Source organism: Onychostruthus taczanowskii, unplaced genomic scaffold, assembly GCF_017590055.1.
Source record: "Onychostruthus taczanowskii isolate IOZ18803 unplaced genomic scaffold, ASM1759005v1 scaffold286, whole genome shotgun sequence".
In the NCBI taxonomy this organism is placed as follows: domain Eukaryota; kingdom Metazoa; phylum Chordata; class Aves; order Passeriformes; family Passeridae; genus Onychostruthus; species Onychostruthus taczanowskii.
Window position 1 is genome coordinate 33,510 of NW_024500195.1, and position 27,238 is coordinate 60,747.

The 27,238-nt window shown below is 41.2% G+C and overlaps 1 protein-coding gene across 4 annotated transcripts in view; it reads left to right on the forward strand.

Annotated features, from left to right (window-relative positions):
* Window positions 1-143: 143 nt before the first annotated feature.
* Window positions 144-27,238, forward strand: part of SHB (SH2 domain containing adaptor protein B) — a 61,358-nt gene continuing 34,263 nt past the window's right edge. For all 4 annotated transcript variants that reach the window (XM_041408011.1, XM_041408012.1, XM_041408010.1 and 1 more), the window contains exons 1-2: window positions 144-1,011; window positions 13,786-13,903. In XM_041408011.1, coding sequence (XP_041263945.1) covers window positions 427-1,011; window positions 13,786-13,903 — 703 coding nt within the window. In that variant the 5' untranslated portion in view covers window positions 144-426. The remainder of the gene's footprint in view (window positions 1,012-13,785; window positions 13,904-27,238) is intronic.

The following is a 27,238-nucleotide window of genomic DNA, read 5'->3' on the forward strand; positions in this document are numbered from 1 at the left end:
GGCCGGGCCCCGGCCCGCCCGCACCGCCCCGCGGCACCTGGCGCGGCCCCGCCCGGCCGCGGCGGTGGGCGGGCCCCGCATGCAGATGCGTCCCCCGCCTCTCCGGTACGTGCTGAGGTCAGGCTGGGCTGCGCTGCCAGCGCGGAGCAGCGGAGCTGAGGTCGCGGCAGACCCGGAGCCGCGGGGGCGGGCGCGGAGCTACGGCGAGCGCCTGTCTCGGGCCGGGAGCGGCTCCCTCCCGCCGGGAAGCCGGGGGGCTCGGCGGGGCCTTCCCAGCCGCTGGCAGCGGGAGAGCGGGGAGTGTGCGGAGCGGGGCCCCCGGCCCCCCCCGCCGATCCGCTCCTCCATGCGGGCGGCGAGCGGGGCTGGGGCGCGGGGCGCCGGGGGCAGCGCGCAGCGGTGCTGAGGCCGCGACCGGGAGAGACGATGGCCAAATGGCTGAACAAGTACTTCAGCCTGGGCAATAGCAAGACCAAGAGCCCTCCGCAGCCCCCGCGGCCCGACTACCGGGAGAAGCGCAACGGTGCCGGCAGCGCGCCCCGCCCCGAGGGGCCGCCGCACCTCCACCACCACCACCACACCTCGCCCGGCTTTTCGCGCCGCCGTCTGCGCGACGACACCAGCGACCTGCTCCGCGCCTACCGCGCCCAGAAGGACCGCGACTTCGAGGACCCCTACAGCGGGCCCGGCTCGTCCCTGCGCAAGCTGCGCGCCATGTGCCGCCCGGACTACTCGGCGCCCGAGGACCTGGGCGAGGCAGCCCTCAAGGCTTCCTCCTCCTCCTCCTCTTCGTCGTGCTGCGCCACGCCTCCCACCACCGGCTCCCCGCACCTCTTCCGCAGCCACAGCGAGCGCCGCCCGGCGACGCCGCCCGACGTGAAATACATCTCCCCCAAGCACCGGCTGATCAAGGTGGAGAGCGGCGCTGGAGGCAGCGACGGCGCGGGCAAGAAGCTCAGCAAGAGCTCCAAGCAGCCTACGGTTGCTGCCCCCTCTGCCATGAAAGATAAAGTAAGTGTTGTGCTCCTGTTCCCGCCCCTGTCGGCTAGATAGTAGGGCTGGGGTTACGTCAGCCCCTGGTAGGATTTTTGGTGAAGGGACCATCTGGAGTTGCCTCTGTTCTCAGCCGTCCTTCATTGGGTGGCCTGGCCCTTTTTAATATTTACGTCATGCAGGGCATGTGGAGGGGGAGCACGTGTGAAGTGATGGTGCCCTGTCCTTATGTCTTTCGAGCTCACCTTCTTTCTGATGGGGCAGGTTCCCAGGTGTGTCTAGCCCTCCTTTGAGGCACAGTTCACTGCCAGCCTCATGATGGGTACCATGGCTCTTTGTATGACCCTGCAGAACAGGATATGAATCCTTAGGGGGATGCTTGGGGAGCTCTGGAGGCCCTTGAAAAGCCTTGTGCTTGTGACCCCAAGCTGAGGCCTCAGCCCCACTGCCAATGTGGTATTGGACAGTAATACATAAAAAAATTAAACTGTTTTTACAGAGAGAGTTTGCAATTTGTTTATTTATAAACTTTTTGCCTCCTAGTTCAGTGTTAAAGGTGGGGTGGTTCAAAGTCCTGCATTACAACGGTATGGCAACTTCCATGATAGCTGTGTTTCCAACTGGTATGTAGCTGAAGCAAATTCCATAGATACTTGCCCAGTTGCAAACATTATCCTATCTTTTACTGGTCATTCTCTTCAAATTTTAACAAAACACTCTAGACACAGCGCTGGAAAGTACTGGACTTGGGAACTCAAGTTAGAGAGGGAATAGTGTTAATTGTTTTTAAGAACAGAGCACGTCCTCCTGCCTGTGCTGGTCTTGAGTATAGTTCAGTTGGTTGTGAGTATAGTTCAGTTTTTCTCATGTATTGGAAATAAATGTTTCTCTATTTTGTTAATTGGCATTTTCAACTCCAGGATAATAGTAACATCACAGGAATTTCAGGTATGTGCTGAATGTTATCAGCCTAAATGATCTGTGTGTGCATGTTTAAATATGTAACATGATAGCATTGTCACACTTCCATGACAGCTTGAGAAATTATATCTGTCCAGATAGAATTCCAAAGAAATCAGCTTGTGAAGGTGATGATATAGGGTGGAAAACCTAGGATTTATTCTATTGTCTTGGTAGGTGTTCCTGACTGGAAGCAACTTCTTTTGTGGAAGTGATTGATTAAAAGTTAGCATCTCGCTATGTTTTACACTATAGATGTAACATATGTTTTACATATAGATTGTAACATCTTCTTTAAATTTCCTACATTGATATTAGGTATTCTCTTTTAGGGAATGCCTTTTCAGCAAAAACAAGTGCTTGGGGCAAAATGTATTTCTTTTTCTTTTTTTAAAAATCACTGTTCAATTTTAGACCCTACTGAAGCAATTTTCATCAGAAAATACGTATTTGTTGCTAGGTAACCTGCTGCCTTGTAATGGTCATAAATCTATATGCTGCTCCCAAGCCCTTGTTGCAGGTTCTGAAACTTGTAGGCAAAAATTCTCAATCATACTAAGGATTTTTTTCCAATTATTGAGAGAGAGAACTATATGCGACAAGCAGGAAATCTGAATGTATCTGAGAAAAGCCAGCTGTGGCTGCCTGCAACAGCATTTGTATGCAACAAAACTTGCCTTTTGTTCAATTTTGTTATTTTATCCCAGCAATGGACATGAAATCTCATTTATTTCACAGCCCTGAAACGTAGAGTTTGACAGGTGAACTTCATAAGTAGGGGTCGTAGTGGGCCAGCAGGGAACTGCTTCTCTTCTACACCTGTGATTCACTGAGGAGGAAAAATTAGGAATTTAGTTAGCTGAGCGTCTGTAGTTCAGTAGAGAACAAAGCAATTGAAAATATACTTCTCTGAGAAATATATGATAAAGAAGACAGCAAAGATGGAATAAAACCCCCCAAAGCTAGAGGTCTGCTGTTCATATAGACGTTCTAAAAACGTTAAAAACTGGGGTGTTTTTATGCTGTGTGTAGCATAGCATAAGCTAGTAAATAAACACTTCAGGAGTGAAAAAAAATAACTAAGGGCCATATAGTACTGTCTTCACAGAAGTATGTTAGTGTTTAATGATCCAATAATGCCTCTTAATTGTTTGTGTTTCATTCCAGCATCACTGTTTCAGTATTTTATTTGGTTTGTTTTTTTGTTGGTTGTTTGTTTTGTTTTTTCTGATTTCTTTTACAAGGATAGAATGCTGTTTTCCTTTATGTGTTGATAGAGAAGTGAGAAGTGAGCAATTTTATATTTTCTGTGGTTTGTCATCAGTACAGAACTGGCTGAAAATCTCAGTTGTGTGTCATACTTGAAAGAGTTACTGGAATGGGAAGGAGATTCAGGGAGGTGCTTGTTTGGTGTGGTTACTTATAAAGGACAAATGGCAAAGTACGGATGGTGGCACATTGGTTGGCCGAAATTCCCAGAGGAAAAGAAAAATTGTAAATTAGCTGATTTAGGAAATAAAGGGGATGAAGACTACAAGCGGTGGCAGACATGATTACATTATGCAAGATTTTAGACAAAGGCTGGTAAAGTAACCACAGAGATGTAAAATATCTGGAATTCAGGAAGTTTTGATATGTAGCAGTGGATATGCCAATTAAAGCTGAAGCAGACAAACCAAATTGCCCTGCACCTTTTAGTAGTGAGGTGAGTAACCTCTACAACAGATGCCCAGTGAGAGTCATAATTTCCAGATGTCTTTGAATTCAAATTGTTGGGTGGATTTTTTTTAATTATTTAGGCAATACAATTAGGTAGGTTTGGGGACTTGAACTGTGATGTTTACCTTCAGACAAGGGAGAGCAGAGTGTGGCTGAAGTAGTTCAGGTCCTCCAGCATGGTGGATAAAGAAATTATTGGCTTCCATCTTTAGTGCTGACTTGTGAGAGCTTAATTTATTTGCTTGCCACAAAGAAGCTAGGGAGTGTGGGCAAGTTGAAACAACATGTGGTTGTATTCTGGATCAATCTGGCATCTCCTGTATTTGTGTAAGAATAAACACAAGACTTCGTTTAAGACCAGCTCAGTAAGCAAACCACTTGTGAATGGAGATCAAAAGAAATAAGCTGAAGTCTTCCTGAGTGATTGTCCTCTATCTGGATTTACATACACATGGTGTGTGTGAATCCTTGAAGTAATAACCGAGGGGGAAGTGTCTGTGTGAAAGAACACTTCAGATATATTTTCATCTATTATGTATTTGAGCCTAATCGTTTCTCTGCCAGGTTTTGCAGCTGAAGAACCTGGGATACTTCCCAAAAACAAGCTGTATCATACTTCATTACAGCAAGTTTTTGGGATTTAAAAGCTGGATTCGTAGTACGTTGTCCTTTAAAAGACATTTTTTTCATAATGAGCAGCATTTTGCACTATCTGTGTTCAGTGGAGACAGAACAATGTAACAATTCTTTATATTGAATGCAGAAGATACTGCAATTTGCAAGATCCATTTCCACAGGTGTTGAAGAAATTTTTGATATTAGTCTCTCTTTTCCATTAGATAGATTTGTTGGCACAGGTCAGTTATGGTACCTGGTAGTGCCTCAAGACAGGGACTCTGAACAAATAAATCCTATGCAGTTATACACTTACAATCCAAACTCTCTATCCCTCACATGACCGTCTGCACAAACAGCAGCATTGGGGTCTGGAGTTTTCTTACTTCTGGTTTTCTGTTTTGTTACCAGCTGCTTGCTGTGTGTTTAATTGGTTCTGCCATCTGTATTGTAATATGGTTGTTGCAGCCCATAAGCTGTGATCTATTATTTTTTGAGTAATATTTAAAATGCTAGTTTTGTCCAGTTTAGTTATTATTAATGTGCACATTGTTATATGTACTCCAGGCTGTACTATAATCTCTGTTCAACTTACAGAAAATAACCTGATAGTTCCAGTAAAGTTCAACCTACAGCCTAACAATTCTAGCTACTTTTCTCAAGCGAGCACTCAGCTACTTTCAAGTAGTAAAAAATTTTGAATTGCAAGACAGGATCTATCCGATGCAGTAGAGAATAACTTGATTCTGCACAGTCAGAGTGGACCTAGTGCAAAATCATTTGAATGTTGTGCAGCAGCAGCAATCAACAGGGCAACTGTTCAGGACAGCAGAGTTGCTGACTTGTATAAAGTTCTGAAAACAGTATCTATGTGTAAGAAACCGGTGCCTTTGCAGTAGACTAGCAAAGTAATCTAGGTTTTTGAACTTCTGACATCTTGCATAGAAGTGATTAAACTCCATGCAACATTATTAATATCTTTATATTATTAAAATACTGTTTTAGGGTTGAGTAGATGCTTGTCTTATTTTTGTATATGGAAGGTCTATATTTTATTTGATCTTTAAACTGAGAACAAGTCATGTGTGTTTAAGAGAATCTTGCAGCTGGTATTTCAAGGTGCACTGAGAAAACACTTGAAAGATGTCTAAGAAGTGTTGGGGTTATTTGTATCAGAGAATATTATTTCTAGAGATCCTAAACTACAGATGTACCTCAATGCCTTATTCTCATGCTTAATCCATTGCAGCAGTTTCAGTTGCCTCTCCATACAGTTGGTTCTGAAACAGTCTTCCTCTCTACATGTGGTTCCCTTTGTTATATATGGTTCTGTCTTTGAGAAAGAAAAAAAACTACTCACGGCTGCTGGTTGTGCACAAATTGCTTAGGCAAGGCCATACGTAAAGGCAGGAAGTTACAGTTTTTCTGCATGTCCATGTTGTTATAGGGCAGCTGTAATGCAGCTAAAAATGCAATTTCTTCATGTATGTCAGTCTCATGATTAAGGGACTACAGTAGTCTTGTGAACAGTAGGATATTTTGTTACAGCCTGAGACTTTGGGATCTTGGTGACTTCAGGACTTTTTTGCAATGATGTGATAGGCTGTTCAGTTACAAGTACGCCTGGCATCTGCACTGTACACACAGCTTGGAACACTCATGGCTTTGGTAGCTATCCAAATTATCAGACTATTGGGCACAAAGATCCAAGCAGAGAGAGACTATCAGGAAAGAGTATGAAGCAGTTGGGCGGAGATTTAAGGAGGGAGTGGTAGACTTCTGGAAGAGTGTATCAGGTGTATACCTTTGCAGTAAGCATCTCAGCTCCATTGTAAGAAAGTTCCTCAGACACTGCCTTCAAACAAGGGGACAGACAGACTTGCTGTTCTGTTACAACACTGGGGTCACCATAAATGCAGCTTTCTTACTGTTGCATGATAGCACACGTTACCTGCAGGCTTTTCTTCAAAACTCTCAAGATAAGGAAAGAATCTGTATTACACTATTTTACATATCCAGCTTTAGGTAAACTTGCGCACCAACTGTTAGCATTAGGACTGTTTCAATGTATATATGGCAGTAAAACCTTCTATAGGCTAAATAAGGTTAGGCATTCAAAGGGTATTCTAACTCTAAATGAGAAATTAGGCACAGCAAAAACTGTATGGAAACTCAAGTAAGTATTTTAGCCTGATTAATGAGCAGAAAGGAGCTAGAAAGGAAAAAGATGAAGCTGTGTTTCTCTTTTTAAACATCAAGTTTGCATGTAATCTCTTAGTTTGCAATCTGATCTTGTGGCCATTTTACCATTGTGTTTGCTTGGATCACTGAAGAAATGTCTGTTTTTGTAAGATTCTTTGCTCCCCAGGCTCACTGACAATGGGATAAGAGAGATGTTTGTGTTTCTAAACACCTTTGTATATGTCCTTGCTTATGCTAACCACTGCCTGGCGGTAAACAATATGGTTTGGCTTTTCACTCCTTTGCTGCCTCATGTCAGTGTGGTTGTATCCTTAACTAACAGTACGGTAGGCATGGTTTGGAAGTGGAGGAAGTGATATGAGACTGAGCAGTTGAAACAGCATAATGGTGGATTCTAGCAAGAGATAGGAAAGGACTGTGGTGCAGATCTTCCTGGATAGGTCGCTGTTTTTGTAAATGTTACCATCAGACAGTCCATTTACAAGGAAACAGACATAAGGTGTGGTTTTGGAGTAGCTGTGCATTGTCCAGGAAGTGTGGAAAATTGTTTTACAAAATATATTCTGCTAATGACATTACATGGGATACAATTTTTTTTTACCTTTTTTTTAAAACTTTGTTTTCTAAAGGGAACAATATCTCTTGATTGTTCTGCCTCTTCTTCCTTCAACAAGTCTTAGATCTACTGAGAAATCCTTGAAGGTGTATTTTCAGATTTAAAATACTTTAGTGGAAGGGTCAAGGAAGCACCTGTTTCTTTCTGAAGGGAAAGGTACAACTTCATTTTTAAACTTTGAGCAGGAAGTGCTGCATTGCCTGCTGTGTGAAGAGTGGTCTGCATTGCCCTTTGTGAAGCAGTGACACATATGGGATAGCAGGGAACTTCAATTACTACCTGGGAATAGAGGAGAGAAATGGAGAGCAAGAAGGCAAGAACTGTTATTTCCTCTTTCTTAGCAGTTCAGTTTTGTCTCTGTGGGTGTGTGGACTTGTAAAAACTGAAGAGCAATTCACCTTCACTGAGCACCAAACCTTGTATGGGAGAATAGCTCTTGAAATCCTGTTATTAAATACTGTTGTTTTTTTTTTTTCCCAGCACCTCACTATCAGTTCACAACTCTCTGAAAAATTTAGGCATCACATTTCTCAATTTGTGTTTTAATTTCCTTTTAGATGAGCTGTGTCATTCTCTGGGAGTCACCACTATGCATGGTGCCTGTGATTCCTTCTAGGGTGAGAGCTAGTGTTGGTCTTTCTAATACTCAAATTTAGGACTAGGAGGAATGGCTCTATATGCACTTTGTCTGTAAGATAGTCCTCTAGAGCCATACCTGGTATTTCTGACTTGTTCACAAGGTATTAAACGTCCTTGATTTGTTTTTTCTGATGCTTTCAGGAATCCAACCATGTACAGATCACTCTATTAGCTTGCTTTTCAAGGGTGTGAAGTTTATTTTTAATAAAAAGTGGTACTTAGGCTACAGGGAGGATTATCCAACATGTTCCTGAATGCAGTGCTTCATGGAAGAAAAACGGAAGTCTTTATTAATATGGAAAACAAATCAAGACCAAACTTTACAGTCCTGCTGTATGCAGGCTGAACTTTGTCCAGGCTTCAACATCAGAGATGCTTCTGATGTCTAGTTGCCTGAATATTACATGAAAATATAATTATTTAGAAAATATCTGCTTAGGGCATGTTTGGGATGCGAGACCTGTAGGTTCCTTGGGGTCAAAGAGAAAAATTTGGCATTTGCCAAAAATATCATATTGTGAAAAAACCCCAAACATATCCCTGCAAAAAATCCCCAAGCAATACAGCACAATACTGAACAAACAAAATAACAACATAACTCTCCCCGTGTAATACTGTTAATCATTGTTGGCCACCATGATGATTAGATAGAGCACCTCTCATAAGAGGAAAGACTGAGTTGAGGAACTGGAGTTGTTCAGCCTGGAGAAGAGAAGGCTTGGGGTCACCTAAATGGAGCCTTGCAATATCTGAAGGGAGCCTACAGGAAATCTGGAGAGGGACTTTTTACAAGGGCAAATGGTGACAGGGCAAGGGAGAATACTTTGAAATGAAAGAAGATTTACATTACATTTTAGGAAGAAGTTCTTTACTATGAAGGCGGTGAGGTACAGGCTACCATAGAAGCTGTGGATGCCACATTCCTGGAAGTGTACAAGGCCAGGTTGGATGGGGCTCTGAGCAGCCTGGTCTATCTAAAGGTGTCCCTATCCATAGCAGAGGTGTTGGAACAAGATGATCTTTAAGGTCCTACTCAACCCAGGCCATTCTGTGATAATTTAGAGTGACTTCTACTGTAGCTAGGGATTGGTCTTTTGTGAATACAAATTTTCAGAGGATGAAGAATTTTCATTACATTAAATGTGTTCATCACATTAAATGTGTTAACTCTGGTGTTCTCAGAGATGTATTCACAGTTTTTAAGTGCCCTTGTCTTCTGTGTCTTTGCTGATAGACAGATGCTGTTATCTGCCATATTGGTGGACTTAATTGCAACTCACAGAAGTTGAAAGAGAAATATATGGTCTGCCTTTATACAGTTATTTAAGTATGTGCCTGCCCATGGCAAAGAGGCTGGAACTAGAGTATCTTTAAGGTCTGTTCCAACCCAAACTATTCTATTATTTAATATTGATAATAATATATATTATTTAATAAAAAAAAATCTTTAAAGTTAATATCCCCTAATAAATTCTCCAAGCGCATGCTGGGCAGGAAAAGTCTTTTAGATTATTTGCTACATGTTGTTTATTATAATTCCTCTTGGATTCTTCTAGAACAGTATGTACTTAATCACAATAGCCACTAAATTAGTGAAATAGCTAACAGTTCTGGGCTGATGTTGCTGTTTTAAAGATAGCTTGGTCTTCTGCATTTCTCTGCAAAAAAGAGATTACCTCTATTTTTTCAGTGTGGCGAGTTCTCATTTGTTTTCTTCTTTTTCATTCCCTTTAAAATGTTTGGTTTAGTCAGCTAGAGATACCTGTGAAATTATGCACTTAGGTGTGTTCTTTGGTCTCCTCCTGTGGCCGCATATGCAGATCATGCTTTTGTATATGCAAATACCCATTTAAACTTGTGTGTCATATGATAATATTAATCAAACTTTTTTAAGACTGTATAAGAACAAAGACCATGCATCAACAGTGAAGCTTGCAACTTAGTTAATATATAATAGAGGGATAAACCAACCACAATCTCAGCTTGTCTGTAATTTTCTGGGAGGTAGAATGATTATTGGGTTTTTGATCTTGTATCTGCTGATTAACATTTTAGCTGGAGTTATGGTTTTTAATTTGTCAACTTGTCTGGTAACTGAGCTGTACTCTTTTTTTCTATCTTCTGACTTTTAACTACCAACCTGCAAGGAAGAGCCCCTGTGAGTGTTCTCTAAATCTTTATTGACTTATTTTAATAACTTCACTTCTATTTATGTCTTAAAGTTTCTTTTGCTTGATGTTAGTGATGCCTCAAAATACTACTACTACATGTACAAAAATAGAAAATAGTATCATATATGTATGGGATGCCATGGAACAGGCTTGAATAGAACAGTCATCTGCTCTATTCAAGTAGTTGTAGGAGCTCCTAGTCCACACTCAGAATGTAGGTCTTGCACTCTGTCAAGAGATAAGCCACAGGTCTTTGACAGTAATCCTGACAAATGCAACTGATTTTGACATTGATTTGGAATCTAGATGACTGCCTTCTGGGAATTCCTGATAGCTGTGTTTTCATTTTGACAGACAGTACCTGCGAGGAAGGTGGCTGGATTTGACAGAGCAGGGAGTCAAATTAAATGTGTCCTGCTCCAGAGGTCATCCTCTGTGTATGAATGCTGTCTTTAGCTGTGCTTAGGAAATTTCAACACATTGCCATTCCTCTATGTCCAGGGTAGATGTGGCAAGTACAGCATTAGATCCTGGATAATCTAACTAGTTGATACTTCTAGGAGGGATGCGTTCGTAGACAGTGGATGCTGTCCATTGTCTTCTACCTCCTGTCCAGTGTTTGTCAGTCAGTAACATGAAAAGATCAGTTTGGAGACCAGTCGAACGAGTTTAGCCATTTGCCTTCGAAGTGCACTAAATCAAAGCTGTGGAAAGGGCACTGCATGCAGGCCCTCACCTGGGATCTCCTGTGCTTGCCTTGGCCTCTGGACTGTAGAAAACAAATGCCTGACTGAGACCAGTTTTCTGGGCAGTGGTTGAAAGGTTGTTGAGAGAAATACAAACAAACGAAATGCCTCTTTCTGGAAAGCTAATGAGCTCTGGTGAACACAGGAGCACATAGGTTATCATACAGAAAGACTTGCTCCTACATGCCTGTGGGGAAGAGGTATTCTCGCAGTGGATCTTCCCTGTGTGGCATGGAGGTGATCAAGATCACAATCTGCAGAACCCCCACTGCACATGCAAGGCATGTACCTGTGATATTTGTCTAGCGCTGGAATGCTTTTTCTTTCTCAGGATAGTATGAAAGGGGTATGAGAACAGTGTATTAATACCATCTGTCATGAGGCAAGTGTTTTGTTTAACTAGAATATTTGTGTCCTCAGAACCTTCTATTTCATCAAGAGTTTTTGTCTGTACTTTGTCTAACCAAGCATAGAGGCTTGGAAGATGAGCTCATTAGGCTAAAAGTAGCTTATGTGGAGATGGCAAAAAGACTTGCAGAGTAGAAACTCTTTTTCTGCTTGAGATCTCTGAAAACAGGATAGATAATCCTCTAAAACAGTTGTAAAAAGGAGTTCAGGCATTTACAGTAAGTATGTTATAATAGAACCAGCAATCATACTCATTTGAGGTTTTCAAGCATTGGGGATTTTTTGAAAGAAGTAGAAATACTTGAGACTTCCTAGAAGTGGAGAATTTATAGCTGTTAGCAAGTATAGAAGAAATCAAATTCTGGCACTGGCCTGCTGCTACATCTAGGCTGAGAATTACTGAATTTTAGTATATATGGAAACAGTAACAGTCAGCTGGGGATTCCTCTGACAGCTCAGCATTGTAAATCCACTTGTAATAAGATATACAGTTCCAGGAATGCTGAAGCAGACTGCTCTTTCTGCCTGCCTGAGTGCTGAAAGTGGGTTTGCTGTGAGAGTGTTGTTTAGGTTGAAGGTTTTTTGGGTGGCTTTCTCTTTTGGGAATGGGGAGGGGGTGTGTCTTGTTTGACAGCATCTTTTTCCTCCTAGTATACTTTGGGCAAATGGAGAAGAAAAAAAGTCAAATAGATGTGCTAAGTCTGCTTTCTGTTTCGTGTTGTGCTAAAGTTATGCAAAAGATTGGCAAGTACTATGTGTCAACATTTGCAAAGGAGAGCAGCACAGAGCACAAGCGACCACCTAGCAGCTCTTGACGGGGTCGGAGCAGAAGACAACATGGCTGGCATTTCAGCTGCATCATTTGTGGAAATAAAACTGCCCTTGTGACTAGGAGAAATTACGCTGCGTGACACACGTTGTTGTCTTTGTCTCAAGTGTGTGCAGCTGCTGTCACTTGATTTGCTGCTTGGGCATATGTTGCCAGACAGGGGGGCGGGGACTTTTCCCCTTTGTGTTAACTGATTTTCGAAATAATGAGGGGGTAATTTTGGACACCAAGTGAAAGAAAGAATTATGTTTTCCTCTCTTGATGATCCATGTCAGTCTGGTGATTTCTGGTGAAAAAAAAAAGCTTCCAGTCACTTTAAACTCTGAGTAGAGGAAAACACAAAAAACTCATAATTAAAACGTCAGTCTTTGTAGTAAAATAAGCAGTATAAAATTGCAATGTGCCAGTGTTATGGGGCCTGAGTAATGACTCAGAAGTGTGTTAGATGTTTTGTTTCCTAATCTTAAAGGAGATCTCTGTCTTTCCTAATAGAGTGTTCATTTATTCCATGGCACTTGTGCAGGTGTTTGATCTGTGAATACTTGTGTGCCCTGTTTTTCTTCTTTGACTGGTGGGATATGCTGGCAGCAGGAGACAGAAGCAGATGCAGCCTCAGTCTCTTAGCTGGCAGTGTACTGGTTTTTTGTTGAAAAGGTTGAAACTGTTGGAATAGTGCTGTGCTGTAAGTCTTGCGAGTGCTTGTCTTAAAAATATAAAGTAACTCAGTTGAAAAATCCCTTGTACATAAAGTAAGTAGTCAGGGCAAAACCCTTTAGGCTTACCCTGCTTTGAATGATGAGTTGGATAGGGTGATCTCTTGTGGTTCTTTCCCACCTGAATAATCTTATGGTTTCATAGGGATTCTGATGTTGAAGCCTGCCTCTGCCTGCTTTTGTTTTCTTCAGACTCTTTTGCCTGCTGTAGATTCTATCTCTGTGCTCTGCAATAATTCTCATGTGAGGATTTCTGCCTCTGCCCCAGTTCACTTGTCACATCCCGGAAACAAAGATTAGCTCTATCACTTCAATTATAGGGAGGAATGATTCCTGTGACTGTAATTGACTGATAAAAACCCTATAGATGGGTCCTACACAGCATACAATGATTTTGCCATGGTCAGGAAAGCATAACAATGCAAGGTCAAGTGTGAGATTTTCTAACCTTCAGATTGTTTTAGTCTCCTAGTGGAGGAAGAGAATGTGTTCTGACAGATCGTTTATTTTTGCTATCTTTTATCTCAGTTTACAAAACATAAGTAAAAAGAATGTTCCTCTGAGAGAAAGAATGGCACAGATGGGTTTGAGGGTTTAAGTTTAGCCAAGAAGTTTGTTTTGTCTTGTTTTTTTTTCAGATGAGACTTAAAATTAAAAGGCTTCTTATTAACGCAGTGAAAGGAGTAGCATTAGAATATTTATTTTAAAAGTTTCTAGCAATATTTTCAGTTGTAGCTCATAAACCTTAAAAGCAGATGAGATGAAGTATGTGCAAGGGAAAGAGTGCTTTTTTTCCCTGAATATTAGCAGACTTTGATAAGATTTGCACTGGATTGAATTTGCTGGTTGGCTCTTTTTAATTTGTCCATCCCAATTATTCCATTGCTAGTACTAGTCAGAAATCCTTTTGACATGGAGTCTGGCTTTATGGGGTTTCTGGTATAAATAGGAGCACACTTCTGTTTCAGTACCATTGAGTAACTGATCTGTGGCAATTGCGTATTTACCCTCTGAACCAAGACTGTACTTTGAAGATGGCATAGGATGCAGCCAAGTGAAGCTGTTTTATTTGCTGATAGGATGTCATTGCCTTCTGCTTTGCACATCTGACATCTGTGCCTCCATGGCATCAGGCTGTGTTGACTTCAGTAACAGTTACCTTCCTGTCTTTCAGGTATTGATAGCTGATGACTACTCAGATCCATTTGATGCCAAAAGTGAGTTGAACAGAATGGGAAAAGGCGAGAACACCGGCTATATGGAGCCATATGAAGCCCAGAGAATAATGGCTGGTAAGAAAAGACTGTTGCACGTGTGAGCTCCAGTTGCATGGCAGCTCACATATGCCAGCATATTATAGCTGCTATGAAACAGAAATGTCCTTTGGCATGGAGAACCGTGATTCTGAAGATGCTTAGGTAGGCGGCAGCAAATGCCATAGAAGCACTGTGTTTTCCTGCATGTACCTTTATACCTAAATATACCATTCTGTACCTTGCTTTTAAATATAGAAGTTTCGTACTGTCATGTGACAAGATGAAAAAAAAGAGCTATGGGAGTTGGAGTGTGTATTCCTCCTCTTGGCAATGTGAAGGCTGTCATCTGTGTATGTGGTTGAGATGGCCAAAGCATGACATTGTGTTATTCCCCTTAAAACAGTTGAACAGCTTGCTAATGGACTTTTTGCTCAATCAGATTTGGACTTCTTGGTGTTGGAGGAGGGCTGCAGAGCTACATCTTTCTGTAGCTTCCTTCTTTCCTTTCTTGCTTCTCTGAAGTTTTTTTACCAGTAGTCAAAATGAGACACTATAGGATGCCTCTGAGCCTCTAACTGCTATTCTTGGTAGTGTCCTTCATGTAGGAAGATGGTTAGTGGTGATGTTGTATTCCATTGAACTATTTAAACCTCTTGTACTGACATTATGCAACTCTATTTTCCGTGTATTTTCTTTATCAGGATCAATATCCTACTTGTTGGCTGTGCAGTCTGTAAAATGTTCCGAGGTATTGGGCCATATGTTTTTAATTTGTGATGATTTGACCAGTCAGAGTATATCTTTGTGCAGATCAAATGTACATTTCTTGGATTTGTACAGCAGGTCCTTTTTTTTCTCATTTTGCGGTATAAGTCACACTTGTGCCTGGTTAAGTTGATTGTATGCTTTCCTTTTCTATTGGCAGCTCCTGTTTTGGGCCCTCAGGAAAGATTAATCAGTGGGGGAAGATGAGGCTGTTGGATGCAAAGATCCTTTTTTCATGCAAGTGTTCCTATTTTTCTTTCCTTAAAGCATTTCTGGAGAGAGACACAGGAATTGACACGGAAACAGTTCTTGGGAAGTTTTCAGTACCTTATAGAAGGGCTGGGAGCAATTACTTCTCATTAGTGTAAATCTATTAGATTTTGAATCAAGAAATTTCTCAGAAAATCAAATGAGTGTAAGTAATTTCTTGCTCTTTATACAGAAGTGGTAAGCACTTGTAATTTAAATTATTAAGCTTATAGTGCATTGGCTTGTTTCTTCCTGCATTTAGGACTGGAGTTTGTTCTTTCTTCTTTTTCAGATTAGTTATGAGATATTTAGTAGGATGATACTGGATGACTTACCTGCAGTAAGGGACAGTAGGTTTGTGAGCCACTGCAATTACAAGACATCGTTTTGCCTAGTGGGTACTTGGTGCAACTGATAAGCTGTCATATCTGCTCCTTGTCATTATAAAGGAAACAGGAGGAGCTCGCCAAGATTCTAAAGGCACTTTTGAAAATAGGGCTTAATTGATTATAATGATAGAGCAAGTGTTCTGAATATTCATGTGACTGAGCAAGTAGAAGATGATTGATATACCTGTGAAGATGTTTAGTGTTTTGAGATCTGGGTATTTAGTTTCCAGTCATCTTGTCCTAATGTAGATAAAGAAGTTCTCCCCATAAACCTTCATGACATCAGGCTATGTTGACTGTATTCAAGCACACAGTTTTATGTGTGGGGATTTTGTTATTGCTCAGGTGTTGCCTTTGCACTTGATAAATGAAAACCCAAAGGCATCTTGTTGGAGAATTTTTAAAGGTTCTTTTTATATTTACTGAGTGAGTTCTATTATGTATCTGCTGCTTCTGAAGACGACCTTTTGACTGAAGTTTGACTTCCTCAAAATATTTACTGCTTTGTTATGTTTGTTGTTAGTATTGTTGTCTGATTAATAGAATAACATCAGATGGCTATGCATTTAGCCTGACTAATCTGATTAAATCCTTCTGATTGCATTTAAAGTGGCTTAATCCTAGAGAGCCAGAATTTGCATAACCCCGTGGAATGCACTGTAGGAGAGATAGAAAATAAAACAGCTTTTTGTCAGTTATTCCCTGTTTACTGGTGTACCCTAACTCTTGAACTCGGGGGACCCAGTGTGAGGGTAGTTGAAATATGACCCTAAAACTTTGTGTGTGTTACGTGGTCCTTGAGTTAGTAGAGGATTAGGCAAAAGCAGGTGTCCATATGAAATAAGACCTTGTGATTTTAATATGAGAAGGTAAGCTTACATCTGAACAGAAATGCATGATGTCTGAAGTAACTAATATTTTTATTCAGAGCTTATCCTTTCTTCTTAAAAGTTTTGTGTCTTGCAGTTCTGAGCTGATGTTTAATTTAAAAGACTAGGTAGTCCCTGAGTTGATTTATTTCAATTAATAATTGAATAAATAATTTTATCTGTTCCCATGCTGTCTGTGGTTAGAATTGGGGTCAGTTAGTCTTGAAGTTTCTTCTGGTGATAGTGCTCTCCAGAAATCCCCAGATGTGTGGTTGTGATGACTGGAAAAAAGAGCAACCTTGATGACAAGGTTTGGAAGGACTTTTCAAAGGCAGACTTGACCTGAGGCTAAGGTAGAGTGGGTTGATAACAAATGCATGTTGATAAGAAGCTATCATCTTTTGTCAGCTGAAGACATCTGCTGTGGAATTGCTATTCGTGTCTGTCCTGTCTTCAGGAAATCCATGCTAAAGTTTCAGAGAGAACCCCTGGCAATCCAGACTTCCTGAAGTCTTGTGAGGTGGGAATCTCAGCTTGGCTGGGTGTGCATCCAAAGCCATAGCTACAGTTGTTGCGTCTTTGCCTTGTCCACAACCTCTTTGGAGATTTGATGTCTCAGAGTAACTACACGAGTATAAAGGAAATTCTCTGTGGTATACGATGTGAAGTATCCTGGACTATGCATGGAATTGGCTGAAGATTCTGGACCAGCTGCTACCAAGCACGCAATGACAGTAATAGAGATAGCCAAGATGCTGATTTCTAAGGATCCTGAGTAGTAGTGGACCTTACTTCTCCCCTGGTGTCCGTCTGTAGCTGCTGCAGTGGCATGTGGCCTGTCACAAAAACAAACCTGAGCTGCTTTCCCTAGACTGTAACCGAGCATCACTGCTTGGATCAGGTGTAGTACATTCTTCATGCTTGAGAGAGAGTTCTGCAGAGAAGCAGTGGCTGGTGATGCTGCATTTGAACAGAAGTGAATGGCTGAGACACGGTCAGGTCACAGTGCTGGTGATCATTACATCCAAGCCTCTCTGCCATCCATTCCTCTCAGGGAATGCTAGGGGAAGAGAAGTTCCACGTGAATATTTACTCCCATCAGCTGCACTGAATGTCAAATCCTGGAGGAGGGTCTGTTAGTTTTCTGTGATAATCCCTTACCTGAGAGGATGAAAAGTTTCCCTAGTTCATGGCTATGACTATGGCAATGGCTGGGGAAAATGTGTGCATTTTTTTCCCTTAAAATCCCCTGAAAGTCAGAAGGTCCTATTCCAGCTATAGCCTTACAGCCATGCCTTTCCTCTTTCTGCTGACAGCTGTGCATGTTGACATAGCTCTTCCAGGCATCTCTGCCTTTCAGAAAGAATTAACACCAGTCCTCAGATTGCATGAAACATTTGCAATCAAATGCCAGACCAAGGCTGCATATACCACAGTCTTCTTTGTGCTGCATCATAGAGTGCATCTAAAACTTGCCTTTGGAGAATGGTCCAGTTTTGGATCGTCGTTCAAATAGAGATATGCTGGTAGGCAAGTTGTTGCACAAACAATTGTGTCATTTTAAGATATGATAAGGAATACTAGCTACAGAGATTGAGTTAATAAACTGCATCTGTTGTCCTAGCTGGTGCTCAGATTTGAAGAGAGCATTTCTCTTCCAAAAGGAGAGATTTTATGGCCTGAGTAACCTCTAAAGTTACCCTGATCAGAGCAGCTTATTATCTCTTGAGTATGAAGCACCTAGCGTGATGCATACTGTAATACATAATTCAGCTTACTTAAACAACCATAAAAATAAGGTCATTTTAAGTCTCAGAATAATTTGAAACCACATAATGAAAATGGCTGGGTAAGGGCTGGGAGTGTTTGGTGAGAGAAGTAGAAAGCATTATCGGGATGTGATGCCTACCATGAGAAAAATATGTTGGCAAAATCATTCTGTTTTTTTCTGGATCAGGAGTTGTATCTTCTGTTCTGTAGAATGGTCAGGGAAGGAGAAATAGGGAAGATTAAGCCCTTGAGTTGGGACAGTGATTTGAAAGATGACTTAAGCATGTGGTGTATCCCTTGATTACTTAGAGATCTGGGAATGCCTCAGGTCTGTGCCCTGACAGTCTTGATGTGCATCACATTTTTCCTTCGCTTTTATAGATATGATCTAGGACTGTGCCAGAGACATCAGCCTCTTTATGGGGCTTTGGCCTCTAGTTCATGCATGTGCCTCAAAAATGTGGTAGCCAGGGAGAAAACTCTCTTCTTGTGTCTCAGAATTCTGAAGATTTAAATGGGTAGCATTTCTGTAAACATTTGCTTTCCCTGAGATCTAACATACCATGTAGTATTCCTCATGGAGCAAATGTATGCAGATTTAAGAAGGCTGTCATAGCACTATTGATAAAGCATACACTGTGCCTCTGTTCTGATCAGGGTAACTTGAGAGGTTACTCAAGGCATAAAACATCTGCTTTTGCACAGCCAAAGTAGATATTACAGGAGGAAGGAATTAAATTTGTTATTGATGTATTTCTCGCTAGAGTCTAGTCACATAATTGTCCTGGGGACTGGGCATGTTAGATCTTGTAGGTGGGATGTGCCAACCCATGAGAACAGGGAAAGTGCTCAGTGTGCATTTGGCAAGTCCCAAATTGACACAGAAGCATGCTGCCACTACTCCTTGAACACTGGAAAATCTAAGTAAGTCACAAGAAGGCTTCTGGGCATAAATGGAAAGCTGAATTCTAGTTTCAAACTGAGAAGATGAGCTTGTGTGCATGCTCCAGGGTCAGGTGAGTGATGTGGCAGAAGGATCTGTGTACTGGACCTGAAGAGCTGGAATCTATTTCTAGGGGTGCTCTAGAGCATTAGGATCATGGTACAGAGATGCCTGTTTTCTTGCCTGTGTTGTTCAATGCTTTTGTCAATCTGAGCAATTATACATTAGCAAAGATGAGCATAAACTAGGGGAAGAGTGTGATGAGGAAGGGCAGGGTTTTCATCTAGAGGGGCCCTAGTGAATGTGAACTTCATTTTGTCAACGGGACCTCTTTTAAAATTAAATGAGGGGTTATTAGAGAGAATTCCAAAAGAAAAATAATTTGTTCATAGGCTCACAATATTAGCATCCTCTTATTTTCTTTTTCTTTATATTTATCATCCTGTCTCCATATGCATTATCCTGGTTGTGCCACAGAACAGCAGTGAGCAAGTCTAACTAGCTCATACTTAGAGATTTTGTGCTTGGCCTTCTTTCTCTGGGGATGCAGAAAGCTGAGACTCCTCTATAGGTGCAGACAGCGCTCGAAAGGTAAATGCCTTCTTGCACTTCACTGCTTCTTTTTAGGGACTGAGGTAAGAGTCCATGGCTGCATCACAATGGAATCTCTAATGCATGACAGGCAGACTAGCAAAAGCAGTGCACCTGCCTTAACTGGGAGGTTCCCATGGACATGCTGGGAGAAGTAGCTCAGTCTTCATGCAAGCTATCCTAGAATGCTGGGAGTATGGAGAAAACAGCATTCCCATGAACCTGGACCTACTTCAAAAGGTTTTGGGTGTCAGTTTCCCTTTTAACTAGAAAGGCTGTTTTTTGTTCAGACATGTAACTTCATCTGAATAGTCACTAGAGCACACTGGTGGTGAGTCAGATCTTGTAAAATTCTTTACCAGGTGGCCTCTGGCATGTTGCTTGTTGGCACTGGGTTTGCAACTGCAAATAATATAAGAAGAGCAATGATAACTACTTTGATAAAGGCTTTGATTAGGATGCCTAGATTAGCACGTACAGAATGGGAAGTTTAGGAAGAATATTTTTGTCCTATTAAAATCACTGAGCCTAGATCTCTAAGCACTGTAGTGGCTCTGTGCAAGATTTGCTGTCTGTCTGTACTTGAGCATGGCAGACAGCTGTAGTGAACACGGGAGCAGTGTGTTTGTCCACTAAGCTCAACAGCTGGCATAATTTTCAAAAAACTTTAAGCTCCTTCTTTTGTTCCTATATTTATGTGTTTCAGTTCTAATTCTCTTTGAGAGTCTAACAATAGGCTAGCCATGACTGGAAATGAGCCCCAAATGAGAATTGATCCATTGTCAATGCACCTCATGTGGTATTGTGAATTCCTCATTAACACCATTATTATCTGGTTTCCAGATGACGTGAATAGACCACATGCTGGTCATTCTAGTAGAAAAATTAAGATTTTTTTTTTGCCTTTTTAAAGGGAAAGTGTGGAAAAAGTGCAAGGTAACACTTCACTCTTGAAATTCAATGTGTATGTGCTCTCATCTCAACATTTGCAATGTGGAGAGCCACTGGGTAGGATTTGAAGAAGATCAGTAGCACACAGAAGTAAGTTTATGATTGGTAAGAAGATGGTTTTATTTACATATTTGAATAATCATGTTTCCTGGGTTGTGGGGTCCACTCTGGCTAGCTATGGACCCTTGCCCACACAATAATTCATAGACGAAGGTAAAAGATTGAGAAGTGCTCTTCTCCGTGTGGGAAACGTTCTTCTTTATTCCAAGAGACCCACCAAGTGGACAAACCCATGGGAGAAATAGAGCATTCCCTGGTGGCAGGGAGCTTTTATACCCCAGGATGGGGACAGAGGGAGAGGTCCACAGGCAATGGGACACCAGTGAGGAGTGGCGAGGGGAGGGGTAACCCAGGGGAGAGACCACCAGCGGGTACTGGGGTGGGTGAGGGAAAGGCCGTATGATGGGGAAACGGGGTAACAAACCACAGATATAACCTAAGCTATACAGTGCAATATAAAACTATTCTGTGCAAATTCCCAATCACCCAGTGCAAGAGAACAACTAAAACTGGTGCACCACAACACGTGTTGGGTGTTTCCTATACAGCAGCACTGGAAACCTTGGGGAGCTCTTCCTAGAAGTGACAAAGAAGGGATGTCTGTGTTCTGAGCATTCCCCATCTTTTGGAGTATAGTGCTAGTGTTACTGTCACCTGCTGCTATCCTGTAGTGCAAAATTCCCTGCAGCTCATGAGAAGTGAGGACATATGCTCTGAACAGCTGTGCTGCTTCTTTAAAGTATGCTAGATGCAGTGTTAATTAGAAACCTCCTGGGCTTCAGCATCTATTTCAAATTGTTTCTTACTTAATTTGGAATTTGGACAGACATTCCATTGGGCAATAATTTAAAGGAAAGAAATTGTTTAGGAGCAATTACAGAAGAGAACATCTTCCTTGGCATTAGGTCTAATGTGCATTAATTGAGTGTTGTTTGAAATAGTGCTGGACCTGCTTCAACACAAGTTCTTGCCTTCTCTGAGCAAAGCAATAGATCTCACATGTGCTATGAAACCTTACTGGTTTAGAAGCATGTCCAGGTGCCAGGATCATCAGTACTTCTCTTCCTGTCTTCATGAGCACTTCATACCCCATCAGTCATTGTGAGAAGATAAAGCCAGAAAGGGGAGAGAACTAATTTCTGATGTAGTGAGAGACTGTGGTGTGTTGTGGTTGCTGCAGCTGGGTGCATCACTAGGCTGGAAACCAGCTGTGCATAAAATTAATACAATTTCTTTATGTTTAAAGATGTCACCTCCCCTAGAAAGATTTAAGGTGTTCTCTCTAATGTTTAATACTACAAATTTAATTTATTGTTGGTTTTGTTTGTGGGGTTTTTTCCCCATTTCAACATCTTCATCTTGCTCATTTGATTTGATATAGTTTGGAAATGGACTAAATGTGAAACTTGAATCACAAGCTTTAATAAAAATTGAGTTTTTCACAGTTTCGTGACTCTTGTTCTCATTAACACAAAGTTTATGCACAAAATAATGGAAACAAGATATCCAGAACTTTGGAAATGTACATCAGAATTATAGTAGACTACTTGAGGATTCATGTTGAAGGACTGTAGCTTCATTCATTCAATTTCCTTGCTCACTGTCTGATGAATCTGGCCTATGTACTTGCATAAAAAGCAAAGTGAAGGAATGGATGTTTGGGAAAGAGAAACCAATGAGGTCAAAATGCTATTTAACACTTGCCTGGAGTCTGGAAGACTGGTGTTGGCAAAGTAGCATTAGTTTCAAGCCACTTTTGATGCAGATAGCTTTTGTCAAACTAACCATCAGCATTCGTAATACAAGCAACAGGTGTAATGTATGCAGGTGCTTTTTCCTTGGTGCCTATCTGCTTTGCATGCAGCGTTGCCTGTGGCATAGGGAGTTATATGTGTGTCTCTTAATATGCTGCTTTGATTCTATGTTTGTTTTCACTTGCTAGTTACCACAGATCTTCCCTCTACTCCATCCTTCTCATCCCCAGATAAGTTTCAAGATTTTGGACTGCTTTTCTTAAGAACAATGATGCTTTTAATATTGGATGTGAATTGCCTGTCCCTTTAAGACAGCAATGCCTGTGGCAGCAGTTTGAGTAGCACTGAGGTCTGTGTGGTCCAAGAGGATCTGTAATTTTAGCACTCCAGCAGCTGTGTCTTGGGAAATATGAAAAAGAGAACTGTGACCCTAGAGTCAAAAGAATTCCGTAAACAGGAATATTGGTATTCTTTTGGTTACAAAGGTGAAGGAGTTACTGTTTTGGTTTTTTTTAAATTTTGTGTCCTGCTGGCCTGTTCAAGTCCTTTAAATCTCCCTCCCATCTCCCCTCTACCCTCCCTTCCCCAACTCCTACCCTCTTGTACCACGTGTGTTGAATTTGAAGGTAACTCACCTCTCTGGTCATCTACAGGGATAGAAAAGATGTACTTCATCTTGGTGCAAAGGATTCTCTTTGGTAGAACATGCCTGAACATGAAAGTATATGGCCAGGAAGGAATCCTCTGCCTGCCCTGTAGAGATTGTTATGAGTTGTATAAACCCTTAAATTGGATAAAAAAATGAAACTGTTTTGCATTTTCCCTTGTAATCAGACCTCTGTAGACTGTGATTCTTTCTGATTTAATCAGTGTTCCATCTGTTCTTTCCATGCCTGGAAAGGCTTAGAGGCAGTGAACACAAACTGAAATAAGAAGTTCATTGAATACAGGGGGCAAAAAATCTCTCACTATGAGGACACTCAAATTGTGGAGAAGGTTGCCTAGTGAGATTCTGTAGTCTCCATCTTTGGAATTTTTCAGGACGGGACTGAGAAACCAGAATGTGAGTAACCTTCTCTGACTCCGTAGCTAAAACATGCTTCAAGTTGTACACTGAACAAGATGACTTCCACGTTTTAAGATCTTGTTTAACCTAGCTTATTTTATGATCCTGCAACTGATTTGTGAAAGTGAGAAGTGGCTGTGAGAGTCAGCATATCCCAGATTAGATTTCTGGAACCCATGTTTGATTAGTCTCAGTTGCTTTCCAGCTTCACCCCCATGACAGTATGTTCCCAATGCTGATCCTTTTAAAGCTTTATCTCTGGGAAGATCAGACAGGTGACTGTGAGGCACAAGGAAACAGTCTGCTGAAATGTAGCTTGAGCAGGGGCTTAAGCACAAATATTCTGGTTTTGTGGAGGTAACCCTAGATGGGCAGTATCCATGCTGAAAGCATGCTGTTGAAGCAAGGGAGTCTGACTCTTGACAGCTGTTAACTATCAGTTTGTGGGTGGGGAGGAGCAGAGGCTGAACATAGGGGTTTCCAGACTGCACTTGGCCTGTAGGTGCACTTCTGGACTCTGTCGGCAGGAATTCTGTGTGCTTTCCAGGTGGAGGTATGATGGAAGCATAGGTGACTGATACTACTGTGGCCTGCCACAGCAAAGGAACACTGTAAGCTCATTTTTGGCTCTGACTGGGAGGAGTGTTATTTTATTAGGTAGGGGGACATTAGAGGTACATCATGCCAGTTTATCAGTTCAGCTCTCAGTCTTCTTAAGCTGGTGCCAGCTCTATTGCTTCTTGCAACATAGCTCAAAAGCAGAATGTGGAGAATTTGTTACATGAATAATCAGCAGTGTGTGGGAGATGTAGACTGTTGCTGATGAGTTTTACAGGGATTTGTTATATGGACATGTAATAGTGATACTAAAAGAAAAAATGAGACATGCACTTGGGACAAAAAGTGGTACAAAAATCCCTTGTCACACTTGTATGTATCTTATTATGCTTTGTATTCCTTTTTTCTTTCCTTTTATTCTTTTGCAAAGAGGCTTTTAGCCAAGGGAAATGTGAAAATGTTTAAGAGCAGCATGTTAATAAACAAGCTAGTGTCAGGACGACAGCCCTGGGAATAGATACTTCTAGCCTAACCTGGATTTATAGTTTTTTAAAGGCAACTTGTGGACTTTACATGTGCTGTCAAGCCGGAAGGAATTTCCACCCTTTCCCCAGCTAGCTGTGCTCAACTCAAAGGTCCTGCTTGGGGGTCCTTCCCCCCTCCCTGACTCCACCCCAAACTGGTGAGAAATTTTTCTCAGAAGAACTTTCTCAATCATATTCTTTCATACTATACTCTCACATACTCAAATCACTTTGGGATTTTTATCTGCGTTATACAGAAGAGTTAAGTAGGCTCAAAAAAGCTGGTACAGGAAGTACTAGTTAAGCATGAGGTAAACAGAATAGTTCTTTGAAGGAACAAGATACCCTTTCAGCTCTGATATGTTGTCATCTTTATGATGCTTAGCTTGCTAGTAAATGAATAAAATTTTTGCCTGCTGGTTTTGCATCCAGACTCTGGAAATCCCGAGTGACAAAATATGAGTGAAACCTTCAGTAAATTAAGTCTGTTTCTGACATCAGCTATAATGTAGTAGCTAGAGTTTCTCCTGTGCCTTTTCCAGTTAGGAAACCTAAACCAGATGAGTGCTTTCATATCCTTAGAAGTAAATGAGACTTGAAATTTCAACTGGTTAGTTCTGTGTCTACTTTTGCCACAGAGACTGTGCATCTTGCCACAGCAGTTTACCAACAGTTTAGCGTGGCTTCACAGCAGTGCCATAGAATGAACTTAAAACTTCAGTGAGAAGTGGTGAGTAACAAAATTTTTGTGTTCTTAGCATTTTATGTAGGGTGGCAAAAACGTGGTACAGCTTCTTTCTTTCTCTGTTTTCTGGCTGTGAAGAACTGTGCTTGAAAATGCTCCTTTGGAGGAGCTCAAACATCTATGCAAACCCAGCTGTTCAGTACCATTCTGGCTGCTAAAATTATTAGAGGCAGTTGTCTGCAGGAGCAGCCTGCTCCTTTTTGCTGAGGTCAGGTAAGCCTCTTCTGGTTTTGGTGTGTGTTGGTGTGCTATATGTGCATTATGTTTGTTATCCCTATGCAGGTAAAGACCTATGAAGCCTTCAGTGTGTTTCTGCTTCCTGATGGATTGTGTTGTGCTACTGTGATTAAATTTGTTGAATAATACCAATTGTACAAATAGAAGATGGAAATACTCAGTCTTATCTGGGCTTGAACAAGACTATGCATTGTTCAGTTTCATGTGTGAGGTGCCTTGAAGTGGGAGAGTCCACATAGATGTTCATTTTATGCAACAGGATGTAGGCATGCAAAACTGATGCTATTGCAGGTTACACTAACAATTAAGAGCAACACAAGTAAACTGGGGGAAATTAGGTTTGCCTGAAGGAACTCTGCTTGCTTTCAGTTCTGCATTCATTTTCTGTGGATAATTTGAAAATTGCTGTGATGAAGCAGTGGGTTTTCTGCTGTTCTGGCTGTTGTATTTTTTACAGTCAAACATCAGTTGCACTTATCTGGGATGGGCTGCAAGACAGAAAAGCATGAACTTTTTCTAAGCAAGTCCTGCAGCAGCAATTATGGCTCTAATGCAGCCTGAGATTGTCTTAAAGGTGTCTGTGTTGCTGCCTCAGTTGAAATAGAAAGGGAAGAGTGAGATGAAGTGGAAAAAAAAGGTGATGACTTTCATATATACTCTTGATTTTGTATTATATTTTTGCTGAGTTGCATATACTATTGCTCTTTCCTTAGGCTGTGACATGCACCATCACTGAGACCCTGGCATCCTGGTAGAATACAGAGCATAACAAAAGACAGCCTGTCCTAACGATTTTTAAAGGATCTTCTTGTATCTGTCTCTTAAAACAAATAAAAAAAATCCCAGCAAAATATACAGCCTTCCACAATTGCCTCCATGGGTGTGGTTTTGTGCATTGTAAATGTTTCCATGTTCACTGGTTGGTGGTTTAGAGAGGCATATTGGAAAGCAAGAGTGTAACTGGAAAATTTACCAGAAAGTGTTGACTCAGTTGTATGCATCAGGATCATGACTGCAATGAATTTTTATAACATGACATTTTCTGACTTGACCTAATTGAAAAATATTAAATATTGCTCGTCTAGACTTGTGATACTTCCATTGCAAGATGTGAAAAAAGTACTGATTTATGATGTTTGCACAACTGTCATTTGCTTTCTTAAAGCACCTGTTCTTAATGATCCTGTGCTGAATGCAAACCAGATATATGTGCTGTAATGTGTCAGTGTAAGCACAAATGCTCTTGAGTGATGATGTGATAGACTCTATACTGCATACATACAAACACTGCTGCGTGTTCTGTACTGTTATATAAGTCCTGTCCAAGGGGAAAACCCAGCACTGTGTAACTGACAGATGACTCTGCAAGTGGGCTTTAACTAGGAATGGACATCCAATCAGGGTTTACCTGAGTACTATAATAATTACAGATAAATCTGCAAACACGGATAAGGTACTGAATATTAGCAGCTGTGCAGCTCAGTGTAGAGTATTTGAAACCTACAAATGCTAGACACAAGTTTCTCCTTCCATCAATCTCTTGCTGACCTATTTGACACAATGAGTAAAGAGATCATAGGTCAAAGGGGATGAATTGAAACATTTTCCCAGTAATTTCAGTGTTCATATCCCTGTCACTTTTTCTCTGTGTCATTTAATGCATGCAAGGCCTTGTCTTGTGATAAGTAAAATCTATGGTTGCATCTAATGACAACTGAGCAGCTTTCTTCATTTAATCATGGTAAGGTAGAATTCTAAACTAAACCATTTTTTCTCTAGGGCTCAACAGTAAATGCAAACCATTTTTTATGTCTGCATTAATGATTCTTATGGTATGCATGTGCAGGACTGTGCTAGACTTTAAATTTACATGGGAGTTAAATTTGAAAGCATGTATGTC